The 19390-nt window shown below is 36.0% G+C and overlaps 1 protein-coding gene across 3 annotated transcripts; it reads right to left on the bottom strand.

Annotated features, from left to right (window-relative positions):
* Positions 1-932: 932 nt before the first annotated feature.
* On the bottom strand, positions 933-18048 carry LOC111016587 (Tryptophan/tyrosine permease). Of its 3 annotated transcripts, none has more exons than XM_022292031.2 (14): positions 17504-18028; positions 17321-17361; positions 16674-16766; positions 15158-15232; positions 14373-14422; positions 13621-13710; positions 13411-13467; positions 13220-13289; positions 12611-12712; positions 12450-12502; positions 12002-12152; positions 11834-11918; positions 1883-2011; positions 933-1300 (listed from the first exon to the last, which is right to left on the bottom strand). In XM_022292031.2, the coding sequence occupies exons 1-14, from the start codon at positions 17790-17792 to the stop codon at positions 1119-1121; spliced, it is 1467 nt and encodes a 488-aa protein (XP_022147723.1). In that variant the 5' UTR covers positions 17793-18028; the 3' UTR covers positions 933-1118. The 3 variants fall into 3 exon arrangements, with proteins under 3 accessions (XP_022147723.1, XP_022147722.1, XP_022147724.1); XM_022292030.2 differs by having other exon boundaries at positions 16653-16766; positions 17504-18007; XM_022292032.2 differs by having other exon boundaries at positions 1201-1300; positions 1883-1924; positions 16653-16766; positions 17504-18048.
* Positions 18049-19390: the final 1342 nt, after the last annotated feature.

Here is a 19390-nt window from a genome sequence, read left to right as displayed (position 1 = left end):
TCAAAAAAATACAAGACAAAGGGTTAAAGCAGGTAAAATAGTGATTTACCATTATACAACTGATATAGAACTGATTGACTTTTGATATACTATTGATTTACTTCTGATATACTAATGTTGTCGGATATACTCCTGATATATATGTGATATATGTTTAATATATAATAACGAAACGATAAGTGAAGAGAGTAATTTGGAAATACTGAAAATTTTAAAATCAGGATTTTCAAAAAACTGCTATATCTGAAAATATCAAAAAGACATGTTATTTTGTTAAATATAGAAAATTTATATGCTACCCATTATAAAACCCCTTTATACTTTTTGTTTTTCACATTTTAAAAAGCATTCACAATTCTTTTTTAGAAGTTTTAGAAACAACCTAACGTACTTAAGTGATTAAAGCTCTCTATCCCTCTAAAAATCGTATAGATTTGAAACTCTTTTCTTGTATTTATGGTATTATACATCTTTCCAAGAAAGTAATAAATTTACATTTAGTATAGATCTGGAACTCTTCTCTCGTATTTATGGTATTATATATCTTTCTAAGAAAGTAATGAATTTACATTTAGTATAAAAAAAAAACTGCTAGCTTGCTAACTTTCTTGCTCTACAGTTTGTGAGTTCGATATCCCACTCCCACATGTTGTATTAAAAAAAGAAGAAGTAATCCTTAATTTAATTTTAAATTTTTTAGAATTATCACTCTTACCCTTAACGTATTAAAAATGTCTGGTTTGTCCTATGTTAAAACAATGTTAAAATTTATTAGCAAAGAATGTATCATTAGATTATTGTTTTAATTACATATTTAGACACGGAAACATGCCACTTGAAGAAATTGATTTTATTGATTGGTAGGTCGAGTTTTGCTAATGAATGGTTTAAATTTCATGTGTTATGTATAGCATCTAAGTGACATGTTCATGTGTCAAAAGTTGTTTTTAAAACAGTAAGTTAACATAAATATTAACTTTTTGTTAACAAAATTTTACAATTCTTTTTTATAGAACGACCTAATTGAGAATTTTAAAAGATTAAGAACTAAATTGAAAATTATACCAAAGAATAGGGACCTTCTTGTATATTTACCCACACATTTATTTCCCTATGGTTCATAGATGCCCAAGGTTGTTCAATAGTTCTGAGAAAATTACCCATCCAGCACCTCCGATCACGAGGGAAAGAGTAAACCTTCCTCCGGGAACCACCTCCGGTAGTTTCACGGACGGGGGTGAACCCGAATACCGATCCGACCACGACATTGCAGCTGGAATAATTCCAAACAGCAGCAACACTATAACGGAAAACAATTAATCAGGAAACAAACTTGGTTTCTTTAGGTTGAGGTAGAAAAATAAAAGGCTAAAATACTATTTTGGTGCTACACTTCGAGCTTTGATTCGTGTACTTTCAAAATCTCAGTTTAGTCATTGTACTTTCAATTTTGGTTCATTTTAGTTTCTATACTTTCAAAATGTTCATTTTTGTTCTATACTTTTAAAAAGTGACCATTTTAGTCCGTATTTGAAAAATTTTAAAACAAATTCTGTACATAACGAAAACATTTTAATATAAAATTATGGTTACATTTCAATAAATACATTAAGTGTAGTGTCGTGGTGAAATTAAGATAGCAAAAATGAGATTATAAATAAAATTAAAGGACAAAAACGATCACTTTGTAAAAGTATAGGGACCAAAACAAACATTTTGAAAGTACAGTGAGCTAAAATGAACCAAAGTTCGAAATATAAAGATCAAAATGAACATTTTTAAAGTTCCGCAGAAACCAAAATGAACCAAAGCACAAAGAACAGAGACCAAAATAGTATTTTAACCAAAATAAAATTACGAGAATAGATTGTTAATGATTTACCTCCATATGTGCCAGCCAAGTCCAGTGCTTTGAAAAATATTTCTGGGTCAAGCAATGACAGTATAAGGGGTGGAATTAATGTCAAAATGAATGGCAAAGGCCTGCTCTCCCCAGTTGGTAGTTTTAGCACTGCTTGTGATTTTGCATAAAACATATAAATTAGAGAACAAACAAATCTCTATGTATTCCGTTTGGTTCATGAACTTTCATAGTTGTGGCTATTAATGCTTCATACTTAAAAAGATTTTCAATAGATCTTTGAAATTTTAAGACGTGTCTATTTGGTCTTTGAATTATGTAAAAAAATTCTAATAGGTCATTAATATTTAAATTTTGTTGTTACCTTTGTTTATTTAAGTTCGCACTATTAAACGATGGAACCGAACTAGAAATATATTGAAATATAAAAGATATAAGAACTAGAATAACTTCCAAGTAATTCGAGGTACTTGGATCCTCCCTCTCTTGTGAGTGTTCTTACTAAGCCTAAACCCTAAACCATGCTCACTAATTGTCTACTTCATCCTTTCTCTTTGAACTCTATTTATAACAACACCTCCTAACACAATTACTAAAATACCCTCATAATATTTCCAACAGCATTCCTATCATAAACACCTAAACATGGCCAAAATTGACCTACCACGTAATTTTAAAATAATATATTTTCATGGTAATGGTTAATTTTTAGTTTTTTTTAGTGAAAAGGAGTAAACTAATCAAGCAAATGACGAACATTCGTTCCTGTTTCTTGTTTCTATTTCTTTATTTTTAATGAAGAAAAATGTATTGCATGGTTCCAATCTCTAAGAATTCAAACATGGCCAAAATTGACCTACCACGTAATTTTAAAATAATATATTTTCATGGTAATGGTTAATTTTTAGTTTTTTTTTTAGTGAAAAGGAGTAAACTAATCAAGCAAATGACGAACATTTAGGATTCGTTCGTTCCTGTTTCTTGTTTCTATTTCTTTATTTTTAATGAAGAAAAATGTATTGCATGGTTCCAATCTCTAAGAATTCAAGTATGATAAAACAATATTTTTATTTATGTTTTAGAACAAATTGGAAATAGGAACAAGAAAGGAGAAACTAGTTTTGGCTGTTTCCAAAATTTCAATACAATTGTGAGAGTATTCTCAAAAAAGGAGAAACAAGAATCAACGTTAGTTGAAAAATACTTAGATTTTTTAAGCTTTTAGATATCTCAAAATACGTTTATCAGCTACTAAATGAGAAACCCGAGGAGAGTGTATAAACTTGTCTACAAGTCCAATAGCAAACGACTGGGCGAGTCAGAGTAAAGTACTGGAGACCACCCACCATACATACTCTTATAAGCCGATAGATCTGATAGCAGTTCACCATCATGAGAATACAGCTTGGCATTAAGCTGGAGTCACACAGGGCAATCTGTGAAGCATTCCATGGCGACTTAGAAGATCCATGGCGTACTTCTGTTGAGTTAGATGCATACCCGGAGACCAAAAACTTCAATCCCAGTTAGAGGACCAAGATCTTTCATATAAAACAACTTGCCAAGATGTTGCTTCGTTTGATGAATAGCAGCAGAATCATTACCAATTCCATAGTTCCTTCCCGCGTCAATTTTCAATTCTTGGTCATTGAGATTCATGGGCAATTTGGATGTTTATTTAGGTTTGGAACTCTCTCTTTTTTCCCCTCTCAAACAAATCTCAATGATTACCATTTTTCTATTTTGAAATCGCAGGGTGGTTGTAAATCACTAGGTAGCCCGTCTTTACTTAACTCGGTCCCAATTGGGAACGAGAAACAAGAAACGAGAATATTATCAAACGAGCCCTTATTAGACACAAAAATTTCAAGGATTAAATAGACACAACTTTAAAAGTTCAAAGATCTATTTTAAAAAAAAAAATTAAAAATAACTTGATAGACACACCAAACTTGTAATTTTAGAATTTATTACATTAAGCATGCATATAAACGGGGCCACCATCCACTTATATTAATTTAGAGTTTGGTGGACAATCCGTTTCTTGTTTTTAGTAAATCAAATAGATTTGGATTGACAGATTTATTTTTTAAAACTATTTTTGAATTATGGGATCCAAATAGTAAAAATTTATGAAAAAAATATTTTTATATTTTAAGTATTTTCCAAATTTAAATTTTAAAATACAAAATTACATGATTATAAATATATTATTTCATGTTATAAACTCATTTCATTTTTGTTAAAACTAAGATAGGTAAAATATAATATATTATAAATTATACAACATCATAAAATAATAACTATACAAAATTTAAATTAAATCTTTAGTTGGTAACTACGGTTAGTTTACAAATACATTGCTAAACACACGTTGAACAATTTTTTAAATTGAGAATTTTCAAATCTGCTACCAAACACATGTTTGAAAACACTAAAAACTAATAATAAAACTCGTTTTTCATTTGAAACCCTTGTTTTTTGACCACCAACCAAACGCACCCTTATAAACCCACCTAGATTCAGAAGGGGTCTCAATAATAATTTCATAACAATATAAAAAGGAACTCGAACTCTTGCAAGAAAACTGGTTAATCTTATTAAGGATAAAGGATCAAAGTCGATGTTAAAGATACTTAGACGAATGAGGGAAATACACGACCGCAGAAGATGGGCAGGATGACGTCCCTGGGGTAGGATTCGCCAATTGTTGATGCTTGGATTCTGCAAAACCGAACAACCCTAACCCGATGTGATTTTTGTCACACTCCGATGCTTAAGTTAGCTATGAGAGAAATCACTAAACAAGTAAGGCACTTGAAAGTGGCATTTTGGCTTACCTTCAAGGGGTGATCCCCTCCCTATTTATAGTCGATTAACCCCCTGGGGTTTCACAACGTGCTAACCCTAGGTCTTGATACTTGTGGGCTTACGGGCCGGGACGTTGCAACCCTAGGTCTTGGAACAACAGCAGAAGAACAAGGACGGGGCTCAACATCAAGCAGGGTAGGAACCAAGCCCTGCTCGGTTCGATCCACTCCTTGTGGGTTGACTCACCCGATTCGATCTTGCTTCATTGCCACTTTTACCTCATAACAATTGCCCCTACTCTCGAAATGATGTATTTCCACTTTTTTATCTATCACTTTGAGAGTACACTTACTGGCGGGTCACAGGAAGTGTTGTAGCTGTCAACCTCGGGTTTGCATCTAATGGACCCGTGAAGGACGAGTCAGATCCGTCATTTCTTTATCAAGACCCCTGACCGAGGTGGCCTCTTCCTCGACTGCCAAGCTGAGCCATGTTGGAATTTGTGATCGAGTTGTCACCTTGACTGTCTCGCCCCACTTTGTTGGTTCTCGTGTAGGTATGATCACATCATCCATTCTCGTGGAAGTGTTGTCATGTCCTACACTGGTTCACGTGGAGGTGTAGTCACCTCGCAGCAGGACCCGTGACCGAGGCTGGCTCAGGTTTCATGGTGGCCGAGCAGGCTTCGGCCTAGTGGTTTATGACCATTGGTCTGAGTCATGCTCTCATGCTTTCTGAGGCTATATAAACCCGTTCTACCTCCTTCACATTTCACTCACCCCTTTCACTTCGAGGTAATCATCCTTCCTTTCTTGCTCTTTTGTTACCTGCTTATTTCCATGGCATCTGGTAGTGATCTAACCTTTGAGTGGACTACCTCCGACGACAAGTCGTCATCCCGCCCGTCTTCTGAGTCCTGATCCTTTCGTCCTTCCTGGGTGGACAACTCTACGTTTTCAATGAGAGGCTTATGCCGTCTCTGCTCAAAATACTGCATTCTCGATTCGGTCAAACTTCGCCTCCCAAACCCCGAGGAGAGTATTAATGGATCCTATCCCGGGGAAGTCGTGTTCTATGCGGCCATGTTCAAATTTAGAGTTCGCCTACCATTGCCACTGTTTTTTCAAAACTGCTTAGCTTTTAACCAAGTAGCTCTTTCCCAGATCGTCCCTAATGGGTAGTCTACATTGATCAGTTGTTTCATCTTGTGGTCCTATCTTGGGGGTGACCAACCCTTAACCGCGGCCATCTTCATGTCACTTTATTTCCTTAAGCATAGCCCCAACGACAACTTCCATTTTTACGTTAGCTCATGAAACCAAATTCTTATTTCGGGTCCTTCCTCGGTAAAGCACTAGAAGGATGAGTGGTTCCTTGCCGGTGGTGACTGACTTGCCCGGGACGACCGTGGATTGCATTTTCCTGTCCCGATGGAGTGTAGGGAGTTAGGTAAGTAGCTTCCCGAACTCTTATCGGGACTTTCCTATATCATATTCTAAACCTCATCTTTTTGTTTCTTTTGTTGACAGATTCCCGTACCTGTGAACTTCCCACAGAGGCATTGAACTTCTATCACACTGTCCTTCAGTTACCCGACGTCGAGTGGTGGGGACCAGACTTGGTAAACGAGTAGAACTTGATAGATTTTAGCCTGGCTCCTCCTCTTCCACTTTCAGGTAACCATCAGGAGTTTCCTTTAAATCTACATTTAGCCGATTTTTATTTCGTACTTCCTTTGTAGGAATGTCAAGATGGGCCACTTCCTTATTCGAAAGAGAACGTCGTCGAAACACTCGGAGCTCCGGTGCTGGATCTAGTCGAGCCTCTGATGTCGACATCACTGATTTGACGGAGGATGATCCCCTCTCTCGAGACCAAGTTCAACCCTCGATGCCCCCTACTACGCCTCGTCGCTCTGCTCGACTTTAAGGGACATCTACCTCATCTTCCTCTCGCGGCCATCTTAAGTCTTCCTCCCATGTGTCGGCTTTCCCTTTTTCGGGTCCGTATGATGCTGATGCCAACGGGGCGGCCTACTTAGAGAGAGCTTTCAGCCTTTGGCAAGGGCTAGGAGAGTCATCAAGCGAGTCGAGTTTTGGTTACTCAAACCCCCAACAGAGCATCCATACCTGTCTTAGTGATCTCTACCCGGTCAGTTTCGTAGTTGGCTTTTGGTATTCAATGTCATACTCAACCTAACGTCGCTATTGATTTTAACATGGCTCGGCTCGACAGCCGAGGAAGAGGCCACCTTGATCGTGGGTCTTGATCAAGAAATGACAAATGTGACTCGTCCTTCACGGGTACATTAGATCCAAACCCGAGGTTCAAAGTGATAGATAAAAAAATAGAAATACATCACTTCGAGAGTAGGGGCAAGTGTTATGAGGTAAAAGTGGCAACGAAGCAAGATCGAACCCAACAACTTTCTCAGAAGCATTGACTCGAACCCGACAAAAAATATATGGGTGCAAAAGAGCTACTTCATTCAAAATTGGATCTCAACAAAACTCAAGACCAATCAAATCAACGAGATCCTAAAAAAAGATATGCCCCAACGATAGTCCCGCTCGAACAAGAGTCAGGAGAGAACAACGAGTATTGCGGGGATACTACTACGTCATCTTGAGAAACCACAAGATCGTGTCCTTTTTAATGATTGAATAGGTTTTTATTGCTTACGTATTATGTAGTATATGTCGTTTGTTTCATATTACGTATGATTTTATGTTTCCAAAAACGATCAATTCTAGCATCTGGGATTTAATTAGCTTTTACTACTTGAGCATTTATTTTGGTTCTAAACAAAAACTCCTCAAGTGGGGGCATGGATAAGCTAATCAACAGTTGGTCAAGGAACTCGAACTGGGATAGACTTAGAAGCAGACCGATAAGCTAAAAAGTCAATCAGTGAAACCGGGGAAGAGAATCCCAAAGGTGCTGAAAGGGTTGCGTACAGGCCCACAATATTAAAACAGAAAGCAGACGTGTCAAACCAATCAACGAAACTCAAGGTATAAAATCATTTGACAAAAGTCAAAATAGGTTAGAAATCCAAGGGTATTGATGAAACTCAAGGTACAAAACAATTGGCAAAAACCAAATAGGTTAGAAACCCGAGAGTAAACCTGGGGTACAAAACCATAGGCAAAAGCCAGATAAGTTAGAAACCCAAAGGTGGTACCGCTGGCCCAGCTAAAAAGTTATACCCCAAGGCCAACAAAAAAAAAACCTAAACAGTTAAAATTAACTGTATAGCAAAGCCCAAGAGACTTGATCACATCCGATTACGACAAAAAGGTATGGAGGCTAAGAAGGCCAACCCATGAAACGATAAACCGACAACAACAAAAGGATATCGACTGGACTCAGGATATAAAACCATTCACAAAAGCCAAAGAGGTTGGAAACCCAAGAGTAAACCCTTGAGTATAAAACCATGGGCAAAATCCAAACGGGTTAGAAACTCAATGGTGGTACAGCTAGCGCAACTAAAAGTTAGATCCCAAGACAAAAACCTAAACAGTTAAAATTAACTATACGGTAAAGTCCAAAAGACTTGACTATGGACAACTACGACAAAAGGGTATAGGGGCTAAGAGGGTCGACCCATGAAACGATAGCCAACCACGACGAAAGGGTATGAGGGCTATTCTACAAAAACAGTCACCCATGGAACGACTGAGCGACAAGTACTCTCAATATAGAAGTCTTAACATTTTACTTATGCTTATTGGCTTCTATTTTGAGAGTGGAGGCTACTGTTATGGGACGAGAACTATAGAACAGATGAAGCGACAGAAGGAGAATCATCGAAGACCATCGGCTCGGGCCATCCTGGATCGACCCGTGGTCAGCGTCGAGCAGTGCTCGGCGCCGAGGTGTTCTCGACCAAAAGGTCGAGATCCCTAACTCTACTCCCCTCGATCCTCGCACAGTCCAATCCGAAACCCCACCTGATCTCGACCCTTGATTTGACATTAGATCCACGACGAAGCACATGGGCCCAGAAGTCCAGATCTCCTAAAGATACTAAGGTTCGACTTCTGTAAACCCTAAGGGAGATTATGATTCAATTTCTATAAATAGGGAAGTAAGCCAAACCCTAGAGGTATGCTAAAACCTCCTACTCTCCTTCTACTTTCCTCACTCGACTTCTCCGATACTAACTTAAGCATCGGAGCCCGTGTGGCCAAAGTCACACCGATCCTAGCGCTATTTTGTTTTGCAGGTTACGTCGATCCCTTTCATACTTAGAAGATTGGTACAAATTTGGCGAGATCTCAAGAGACCAAATTTCTGCATCAAACACTTTATCATTTGAGATACATACTCTCTAAAGCAAATTGATTTTAATTTACAATCACCTAAAATATTATAGGCATATGGTGGGAAGGCACTTAGGCTTTACTCTCTATAAAGAGAAGTTTAAAAAAAAAAAGGCAAGGAGTCAAAAGGTGAGTGCAAGGCCACCGCAACAAAGGGATAAAACTTGACTCATCATTAGTAAGGAACAACCTTGTCCTTACAACCATTGAATATTTGAGAACTCATTATATCTTAAAATAATTTTTTTGTTTTTGTATTTTTTTTCTTAGTTATCATATATTTAATGGTGGTAAGGATAAGATTATTCCTTATTAGTAAGGAGCCAAGTTTTATTCGCAACAGAAGATAAAGAAAAATATAGTGAGAGAGCCGTCGGGAAATTCTCCAGAGGAGAGCTAAAATTTTCTGAGCTATATAAAGACACCAAAAAGACCTATTTTGTCGTCATCTACCGCGGTGAGGAGATGATTTTATATTTTCTAAAACTTATCTATTAGATTACAGGTGAAGGTATATTTTATGCCCATTTTTGTCGCCCAAAAATTGTGACCTTTCATCAATCCCCATAAATGGTATCAAAGTTGGGCAGTGGAATCACATTGTCAGGTCAATACCCACAAGTGGTATCAAAGTTGGGCAGTGGAATCACATTGTCAGGTCAATAAGGTGGTTGTCGTTTCTGTTGATACAAAATTATTGTTGTTGTGTTATAGGGTAAAATTTAGTGCAACATTGTCCTCCTCAGCCCGGACACATGTACCCATGTCTCTAAATACGAGGAGGATAGAGTTCAGCTAAGTTCTGACCAGGGAAAGATCTGGACTTCCTTGACATTTTTGTCGGGCAGCGATTCTCAGCACTCCCCTCAAGACAAAGTTCCACTCTCTCAAAGATATACTCAAATTAAGCTTGGTTCGATACCAGCTTGAACTAAGTACTAAAAATGAACGAAGTCGAGCCCACAAGTTGCTGACTTGTCAACCATTGTTGTTGTCATTGGATTAGTTGTATAGTCATGGAAGTGGACAGTAGGATGGTCATTTTCAACGGCTCAAATTGGCAACTATGGAAAAGAAGAAAGGAAGATCTTTATTGTAAAGAGATGCGTGCTCCTATTTTGGGCGAGTCAAGCAAACCAGAGAATATGAGCAAAGAAGATTGGGACTTATTGAACAGACAAGTTGTTGGGTATATTCGGCAGTGGGTGGATGACAGTGTGTATTACCATATCTCAAACGAGACATTGGCACACTCCTTGGGGAAGAAATTAGAAGAGTTGTATGAGAGAAACGCTTCGCATTATCTGGATCTAAAAAAGCATTATCTGGATCTAAAAAATCAACCAGGCAAGATATGTTATAAAATACGAGGGTACTACTACTTCAGTTGCAAATCATTTGAGTGAGATGCAAAGTATAATGAATCAGTTCTCATCGATGCAGATAGTTTTAGATGATGAGTTGCAGGCGTTGCTGCTTCTTAGTTCTTTGCCGGACAACTTGGTTACGGTAGTCGAATCACCAAATGATTACTCTTCTAGCGAGAAGTTGAGTACGATTATGGTTTACAGTAGTCTGTTAAACGTAGAAGTGATGAGGATAGCCTTGGGTTCTTTAGCCATGGAGTCGGATGTTCTGGTCAAGAAAAATCGAGGGAGGAATCAAAATCGAAAGGGTTGTAGTAGTGATCACGGTCGATCAGCAAGCAAGAACACTAGAGAGATTCAATGCTATTATTGCAGGAAGATGGGCCACAAGAAAGTTGAATGCAGAAAATGGATAAGTGAACAACAAAATGATGATTATTGATTAGAATGGAAAAAAGGACTGTTTAAATAAAGAGACGGATGATGAGGTGCAAGGCAACCATAATAGAGAGAAATATAGGGAGAGGGCCACTGTAAAGTTCTTGAGAAAAGAAAGAAGAAATTTTCAGGAATTCGTGAAAAGGCCACAACGTTAGAGAAATAAGTCATTTTTTCTAGCCGTCTAGGTCTACTACAATGAGATCATGCCATATTTTTCTAGGATCTGTTATACAAAGGTAAAAGGGTAATTTACCTGAAGTGTAGGCTAAAGTACAAAATTTATCCCTGAACTTTGCCCAGTTTTAAAAATACCCCTATTCTTTAAAAAATTTCAAAACTAGATCTTTGATAAAAGTTCCAAAAATACTTTTGAACAAACATCCGTTAATATTTGAACGAAAAAAAGAGAAGTAATGTGAAATCAACTATCATTTTTAAAAATGATAGAAGAAGTTGAGGATGAAAATAGAATGACGGATTGGCGGACTTTGAAGACGATAATTTCTTCCACATTTCCTCTCTTTACAAAATTAATCTAGGCAAACTTCCACGTTAATTGTTATGTCATATTTTAGTTCAAAACATTAAAGGGATGTTTGTTCAAAGAGCACTTTAGAAACAAAGAGTAGTATTGAAACTTTTGAAAGATATGGATAATTTTTTTTTAAATGACAACAATTTTGGATGTTTTTTTTTTTTTGGTAATTTAACCTTTTTATTATTGTGATTTCCTCTAATTATGACCGGTGAAATTTATTGTAATCCTATTATGTGATACTGGAAGTTTTTAAGAGATTGTCCTTACGTTGATGGGTTTTCCACATAAATTCAGTGTCTGTTTTCCTACATTTACTTGTATTGTATTCTTTGTTACAGATTGATATTTTTCAAGTGACCACACAGAATTAATCTATATAGTCATTAGGCCTAAAACTGTGACCCTTAAATCCCAACAACAGGCTCCAGACTATATAACATGTCTAATACAGTTCTGATTCTAAAAACTAATGAGAGAAGTCACTTACAGTCAGCAAGAAAATCCGATAATCCCAAAACAAATCCGATGTAGGATGTTGCAATCGCCAAAAGAGAGAATACTTCTACTATAGGCTGCATTAAGAAATAGTTGCTTCAAATAAGTCATCCGATAAAAGTGTTATAAAGTACATAAACTAAGCAGTCCAGAAACTTACTCCTACAGCTCCATTTGCTGATCTCAATTGCTGTAATGGGTCTATAATCTTATCCGATCCCATTTCAAGGCTTGAAATAGTGCCAAGAATGACACCATTCCAGACAAGAAATAGAACTAGAGGTATTGCAGTGCCAAGTACAATGGATGTCCTGAAAAAATAGCCAGTAGATGGTATCAAACAACTTTTGATTGTTTCAAAGATGACTGACAGAATACAAACACTTACAACCAAAACACAACTGATTATGGGATTCGGATAAAATCCGCTGTAGTTAAGAGAAAAATGGGATGCATTGAACCAAATGAATAACATCAGGAATTACAAATTCTATTGAAATTTTTGGTTCTAGACATGTCAAGTTAACAAAAAAATGATTTGAGGTAGTTTCATAGTTTATACACAGTTTACAAATGTTGCCAAACATGGAAAAGGAAATATTTGTCACCTTACTTTTGTCAGGTTTCCTTCCAGATTCGTACAGAGTACTGGCACCACGTTCTGAAAAAAAAAATCACATAATGTTTTTTTTTTTTTTTGAAAAGATAAATCACATAACGTTATTACATTCACAGGACAACTTTGAAATATAGCAGAGCCCTAATTTACCTGGTAAACAAATGAAAGGGCAATTATAGGTATACTCATAGGAACAGCTTCGAAATTAGCTTTAACGAGAGCATCCCAATGTAGGCCTCCACTGGCGACTGCCTAATAAATAAAATTTGATATTAGTGCATCTATCAAGCACCAAGTGAAATAACTGACGAAAAAGCATCCATAACCAGAGAATAAAGTGATGTTTTATTGAGTACGGAAGATCATTCTTGTTAGTCCTAGAACTAGTAAACTGATAAAAAAACTGAAAGAAATGGGCCTACGTAATATAATCAGAGCAGTAAAAATGTAAAATGCAATGCTCTTCCAAATTAATATTGTGAAAATGTATTTTTCATAAGTTGTGCAAGCAAAGTATACTTTATTTCAGCTATATCCGCAGAAAAAATTTCAAACAATAAATGTCCAATGAAGTTCTCTGGTCAAGGGGGCTTTCCCACTATAAAATTATCATGAATATTCAAGAAAATGTGGTTAACTACTACATTAACTCAAGTATCCATACCAAACACAACATACGGGTCACTTGCTATATGTTAACAATCCTTGTAACAGCCCAAATGGGAGCATGTAATTCCTGAAGTGAAGTGAGCATATTACCACAAGACCTGCAAAGGAAATGATGATTCCAAGTACTAGGGTTCCATTGACAGCACCAATTAAACGTTGGCTGCAATTAAAAACATCTTTGCAGTCAATATGCAGCAGAAGTGACGTATTTGTAATATGTAAATGCACATATATGTGAATATGAAGTTGAATCAATACAGTGTAGAGAGTGAAGTACCAACCTTCCAAAGTAGCATATACCTCCAAAAATCAAAGAGAACAAGGTTGCACTCTCCCATCTGCAATTACAATGCTGCATCAACACCAAAAAAAAAACATATAAAATGTGCTTGAAAACAATGCATGAGTCTTCTTTGTATGATCACACTGATTAGAAAGGCAAACAAGTTCTAATACTGGGACTTTAAGAAGGTTAGACTCCTCGTTCGTACAAGGGAATGCCAAGAAAATTGGTCAAGATGTCTGAAGAACGAGCCACATAAGCAACCAGAAGCGCATAGTGAATGAGAATGTATGACCAACTGCAAGTTGCAAAATATTATTGTCAGAATTAACAGACAGACTGAAGAAAAATGCTGGAGGCCATAATAAATAAACATATTAAGTATAGTGATGAATGGTTTATCACATCATTGCACAAGCAGCCACATGCTTAATTTTTTTGACCCCGTATCATTTCCATATCCATATGAACATTATAAGATTAATAGGGCTCACTGACACAAGTGTAAGTCACCAGAAATAAGTTTCCGTCTGTCATAATTGGTCTACTTAAATGATTTATTTTTCTTTAGCAGTAGCACTGCCTAAGAGTAAAGCGTTAAGGCATTGTTACGGTCTCTAATACAAACTTACCTTTTATTCATCCATAAGCTATATACAATAAAATGAATTAATCTTTTAATTTTGTTTCACTCATTATTTTTAAAGATCTTTTAATTTTGTTTCACTCATTATTTTTAAAGGTAAATGCTCCATAAAAATAGATCTAGTTGCGAACAAAAATTACAAATTGCACAATAAATAATATAACCATCATCAGCATGTAAGGCATCAAGTTGCTACTCATAGTTAAAATTTGGCAGAGATACTTGCGACATTTTGTCTCTACAAGTACATATCAAAATTCAATGTTTGGAAACAGATAGACATTAGAACTTAAAACAATTACATCTCTGCCTACCAAGAAACTTGAACGCCAACTGTCCCAAGAGTTCTCAAGGCCATCGATACCTGAAAAACACAACTCAAACACTTGGATCTCTAGGCTTATCACATACTAAAGATATTGCAATAGGAAACAATAAAATTAAATGGTCGCAACAAATCAACCTACATAAGCATAAAGCAGGAACTTGGAAAAAATTGAGAATGGAATACATTCGCAAAGGTAACAATATCAAATTTTTTATCTGGTTTCTCCTTTTATAGTTCATGCGTTAAAGTTTAATGTGTCCCTTCTTTCTTTTTTCCAGAATAGAAATCGAATGGAAAATTGTTCAAAATTCACAATAACTTTCACAGTACAAATTCTGGAACTTACTTTTGCTCAATGCTAGAAACTTTAGCATGCTTATTTTTCAGTAGGTTTTCTTATCCACATACTCCATTACTCAATTTTTTACAAGAAGAATTTCAATAACTTATTCTTCAGATATATTTGCACAATTTAATGTATAACAATGAATAACAGTACATCTTTGCAAACAAAATAATAAAGAACAGTACTTTACTTTCTGCTGGGAGAAGATCAGATTACTACGTTATAATCGAAGGCAATTTCCTATCAGAATTTTGATTTATGATATCATATCACCTTGATGGTTAACCAACAAGTTTAGATTATTTGATAAAACTTTTTTCCCAATGCTCAAGTTGAATAACAAGCATCCGGGGCATGTATTTCTCCTTGCAAAAATGGACATTTCCCATTTAACCCCAAAACTTTAGAAACAGAAAAGAGCTTACCAGAGACACGCCACCAGAACCCAGTTCGCACATGGTGTTCACATTGACTTCAGCAATTAGCAGTCCTGTCACAACCTGCATGGTTCAATTATGTAACTGATTATTCAGGACCCCAAATATGGGATGAAAGTAACCATAAGTTATAAACAAACTTTATCATATGGAAAAAATGCTATGCCATTATTAAGGTGGTGCTGCGGCTGTTCATTGTACTAAGCATATAAAGAATTGGGCTGAGAAATTGAGAATTAGAAACAATATAGCTTGTATTCATGGTCATCCTAAATCTCCTTCAATCTTGGACTTAAAACCTCTATTGCTGAACTGGATTCTTAGAGAACTTTAGAAACATAGGGCCTGCCTACTAAGGTTTTCTTTTTTGTTTGAAGTTTTTTTTTTTAAGAAAGAAATTATATGTTCAACAATCATTTCTTACTTCTTGTTCCCTCTTCGTTTTCAAAAAAAAATAATAATAATAAAAATGTACTTATAACCATTTCTAATGCTTCACTCTAAATATTTAAATTAGAGAAATAGAAGTTTCACTTCAAAGCAAAGTTGAGTGGTAAATAAGCTTAATTTTGGGGGGAAAAAAAGCAAAACCCTTATCAAATGGGATGCACAAAAATTTGCTTCCGGTAACTTCTAATGAGAAACAATAAAACTGGAAATAAGAAACAATAAATGGAAACGATAACAATGCAAAATAAGTCTCGGACCATTTTAGTTTATTGTGAACACTGTTTAATGCTTACAAAAACCATTTTTCAGATTAGTTTAGAAACTGTATCTATTATCATGAATTTGAAAATTGTCTAAAAATTCTATTTTTTCGCCACTATATAATTCTCTTCAAGTCTGAAGTATTTTCAGAAAAGTGATATACGATGGGGATCTTTTTTCTAAGTTACTATCAAAGGGCTAATAACATACCTAACCACTTTCAACAGGAAATTCTCTTTAATTTTCATTTTCTTTAACATTTCATATTTGTTGATTTTTACTGCTTGCATTATATCTTAGTTTAGTTAATTATAGTGAATCTCTCTTTCATACCTATGGACAACATTATAGAAAAGTTTGCTAAGATTTTATATATTAACATTTAATGCAGGAAACTAATATAGAGATGCTCTAGAATATATAAAGCGATATGCAACACATAAATCTACCAACAGACTACAGGAGAAATACCACAGTTCCTACTTTAAAGTAGTTCATTCTTTGAGCCCAACTGCCCAAGTAGGCAATTCAAGAGAGTGAAATTTCAAACAAATTGTGTCATTTTTATAAGGTTTTGCAATAAACTAAAAAATCAATAGAATCATTGTGAAACAATAATTGGACAAAATTTTATGGAATCAAACATAAAGAAATGATAGAACTGCACAATCACATTCTGATTTCTGACTGCATTCTATTGCAAACTTTAACTATACTATTAAAATAAGATTTTGATAAAAATAACAAACAAAAAAAAAACTTTAAAACATACAAGCTGCTGGTATAGCTTTACCATGTACACCCAACAAAACGTGCACGTAATAGCTGAGGCTAGAAATCCGGATTCTTGAGTTACTGCAGGAATGGCGAGGATCCCAGCACCAATCTGTATAATATAAAAAATCCTTGATAGAGATATAAAGGAAAAGATTATTAAGAGTATTTCCCCAGGACATATCCACGAAATCTTGTAGCATAGAAGTTATAAATAAATCATTTTATTGGTATAGAATTCACAACTTATTATGGTACATTAATATTAGTTTATAATTTATGAAAGCATTTTGCACTTACATTGAGGAGAATGTTTAGTTCCCTTTATCCTCGGATGTAAATGCTACAATCTTCTTTTTTAGTACAACAAGTAGGGTGTAAGATTGGTTAGATATAGATGCTAATTACCGCTGAGCTTAGCTCATATGGACGAAAATACTACAACTTATTCTAATGAAATATAGAGACATTTCTTAAGCAACAGATTCAAGTAAAATATTTTCAAAAAGAAAATTATACAGTTTCCAATATTGTCAGTATTAGAGTAATGAACTCAGAAGCTAGGTAAAAAGTCAATAACATAATTTTGACATGCTCAGAAATATTAACTATTCAAAATAGTGTAATATTAGAAGGAAAAGGGAAATTCAGGAATGAAATGCTTACTGTCGTCCCAGCCACCAGGAAAATCGCGCTGGATAAGCTTCCTGCCGGCCGAACCAGAACAGAAACCCAGGGCAAGAGGAATCAAAATTCAAACTACAATTAATTTTCAACTTCCAATGAAACTACGACGCCAATTTTCAAAAGAATCTCGAATCAAATAAGCAGAGGGAACCGAAAAATCACCAGGTTCTCGCTTGAGTGTGACTTGATTAAGGTTGGAGAACAGCCTCTCCAATTCGTACTGTTGCGATTCTTCTTCCTGGACGATTTCCTTCTCTTCTCCGGAGACAGTGGACTCCGCCGGCCGTCGCGAGAAGCAGGTGACCGTAGATCTTAATCTTGGACGAAGAACCGTGGGCCGACGCGGTCGAAGTGACTCGAAAGACCCGAGGCAAGGCGCATTCTGCTTCGGCAAATCGAGGCTTCTTCGAATTACAGGAAATGTAAGCCGGAGACAGGAAGAAATCGCCATTTCTGACTTCTTCCGTGTCTGGACCAGCGGGCGATTATCGAATTTCGGCGAACAAGCAGAAGAAGAGTGATTGCTGAGGGGAAAATCGAGTTGATTGTATGAAGAGCGGGCGGGACGGGATGAAGTTGAAGAGGAAACCGAGAAGGAGAAGCCATGGCTATGGAGATTGAAGAGCTTCAGGTTGGGCCCCACTGAAGAGAAAAGAGATAACGTGGGACCCACGCTACGTGTTACACCGTTACTGTTGGTTCTCCAGTCCACCACGCTCAACCAAAAAAATAAAATAAAATGTTAATTTACAAGTTTCGTCTTCGTTATTGTACATTAGAATTCTTGTTTTAGTTTAAATTCAATTTTCTTTGTCGGAAATTAGTTTTGGTTCATTTTCGTTTCTATATTTTTAAAACATTTATTTATACTCAATTTTGATTGATTAAGAGCATGTATGAGATAAGACCAATCGAGTTAAATAGAATGATCTAAGTGAGAATTACGTTTTGAAGAATAACAAATATTCTAATGTTCAAATTAGTCTGTTTGGGAGAAAGAAGTCTGACTGCCACGTGAAGGACGATGATTCGTTATTGGAAATTGACCCAGATAACATTCTAGGCAGTTCCACCTCGGATCCTCCCGAGATGGAACACGATCGTTTTCTCCAAAAGTTGAGTTACTATCTCAAGAAAAAGTGTCCGAGTTAGATCTGTTCGAACCCGACATGTCCAACTTCAAATCCGACCAAGATAACCACTTGTCGGAACCTAAACCTATAAATAGAGCGCCTCATTTCACTATCAGGTATAAAAATTCTCCTCAAACTTAATATTGAGTCCAAGCTACTTACTGACTTAAAGTATCGGAGATTTTGCCCTCTTGTGCAGGTATTCCCTTAGAGTTTCAGGTCGGAGCAAGGACCGAGTTCAAGTTAGATCAAATTTGATGTTGTGCGATTCATTGCATAAACATAGTGAAAATATGACTTATAGCTATCGAAACAATGAATCAGATTGCACGCACTTACTCATGGAAGTGATTGATTATTTAGAAAGTTGGAAGTGGATCAACGACTCTGATCTGTTACATGGTTGCCACAATTGGTTAGACGATTGTAGAAGGTGAGATAGTTGATGGGCATAGGCCTTAGCACAGACTCATTAGGACTCTAATCTTTCAATGAAGGAACTCTTATTGATCTTGATAAGTTAGTTACATCTGTATGGCTTTCGAACCAAAAAATGTAGATCATGAGGAATGGCGTTTTATGGTGTGCTATGTGGTAGGTCATATTTTACCCTTCAACAATTTTGAGATTATATGAATTGGCAAGGATTTACAAATCAAACTGTTTTAAATCATTTCCAAGTATTTGGTTGGAAGAAAAAATAAAAAGAATTTGAAATCTAAACGTTTTGGGTCAAAAAATTTTGGTTCCAAATATGTCGAATTTGGAATTAAAACCCACGTGAGTCCAAAATCCTGGAGAAAATGCATATGGATTTCTCTACCTCTCTTCTAGAGTTGTCTTTTTGGATCAACAATTTCAAATCACAATCTCTTGGTTTAAGGTATATGTCAATTACTGCTGAACTATGCTCATT

The sequence above is a fragment of the Momordica charantia genome (genome assembly GCF_013281855.1).
Source record: "Momordica charantia cultivar OHB3-1 chromosome 6 unlocalized genomic scaffold, Mcharantia_2.0 BLBB01000006.1, whole genome shotgun sequence".
Classification (NCBI taxonomy): Eukaryota; Viridiplantae; Streptophyta; class Magnoliopsida; order Cucurbitales; family Cucurbitaceae; genus Momordica; species Momordica charantia.
The sequence above is the reverse complement of the archived record's forward strand: the minus strand, read 5'-3'. Positions and strand labels throughout refer to the sequence as shown.

Bases quoted from the DNA above. Each gene is read 5' to 3' on its own strand.
- LOC111016587 (XM_022292030.2), bottom strand. From the start codon at position 17,792: ATGGCGATTTCTTCCTGTCTCCGGCTTACATTTCCTGTAATTCGAAGA. The intron at 16,767-17,320 runs GTAAGCATTTCA...TATATTATACAG, and splicing joins TCCTGGTGGCTGGGACGACA to ATTGGTGCTGGGATCCTCGC. The intron at 15,233-16,652 runs GTATGTTTTAAA...TGAACCATGCAG, and splicing joins TAAAGCTATACCAGCAGCTT to GTTGTGACAGGACTGCTAAT.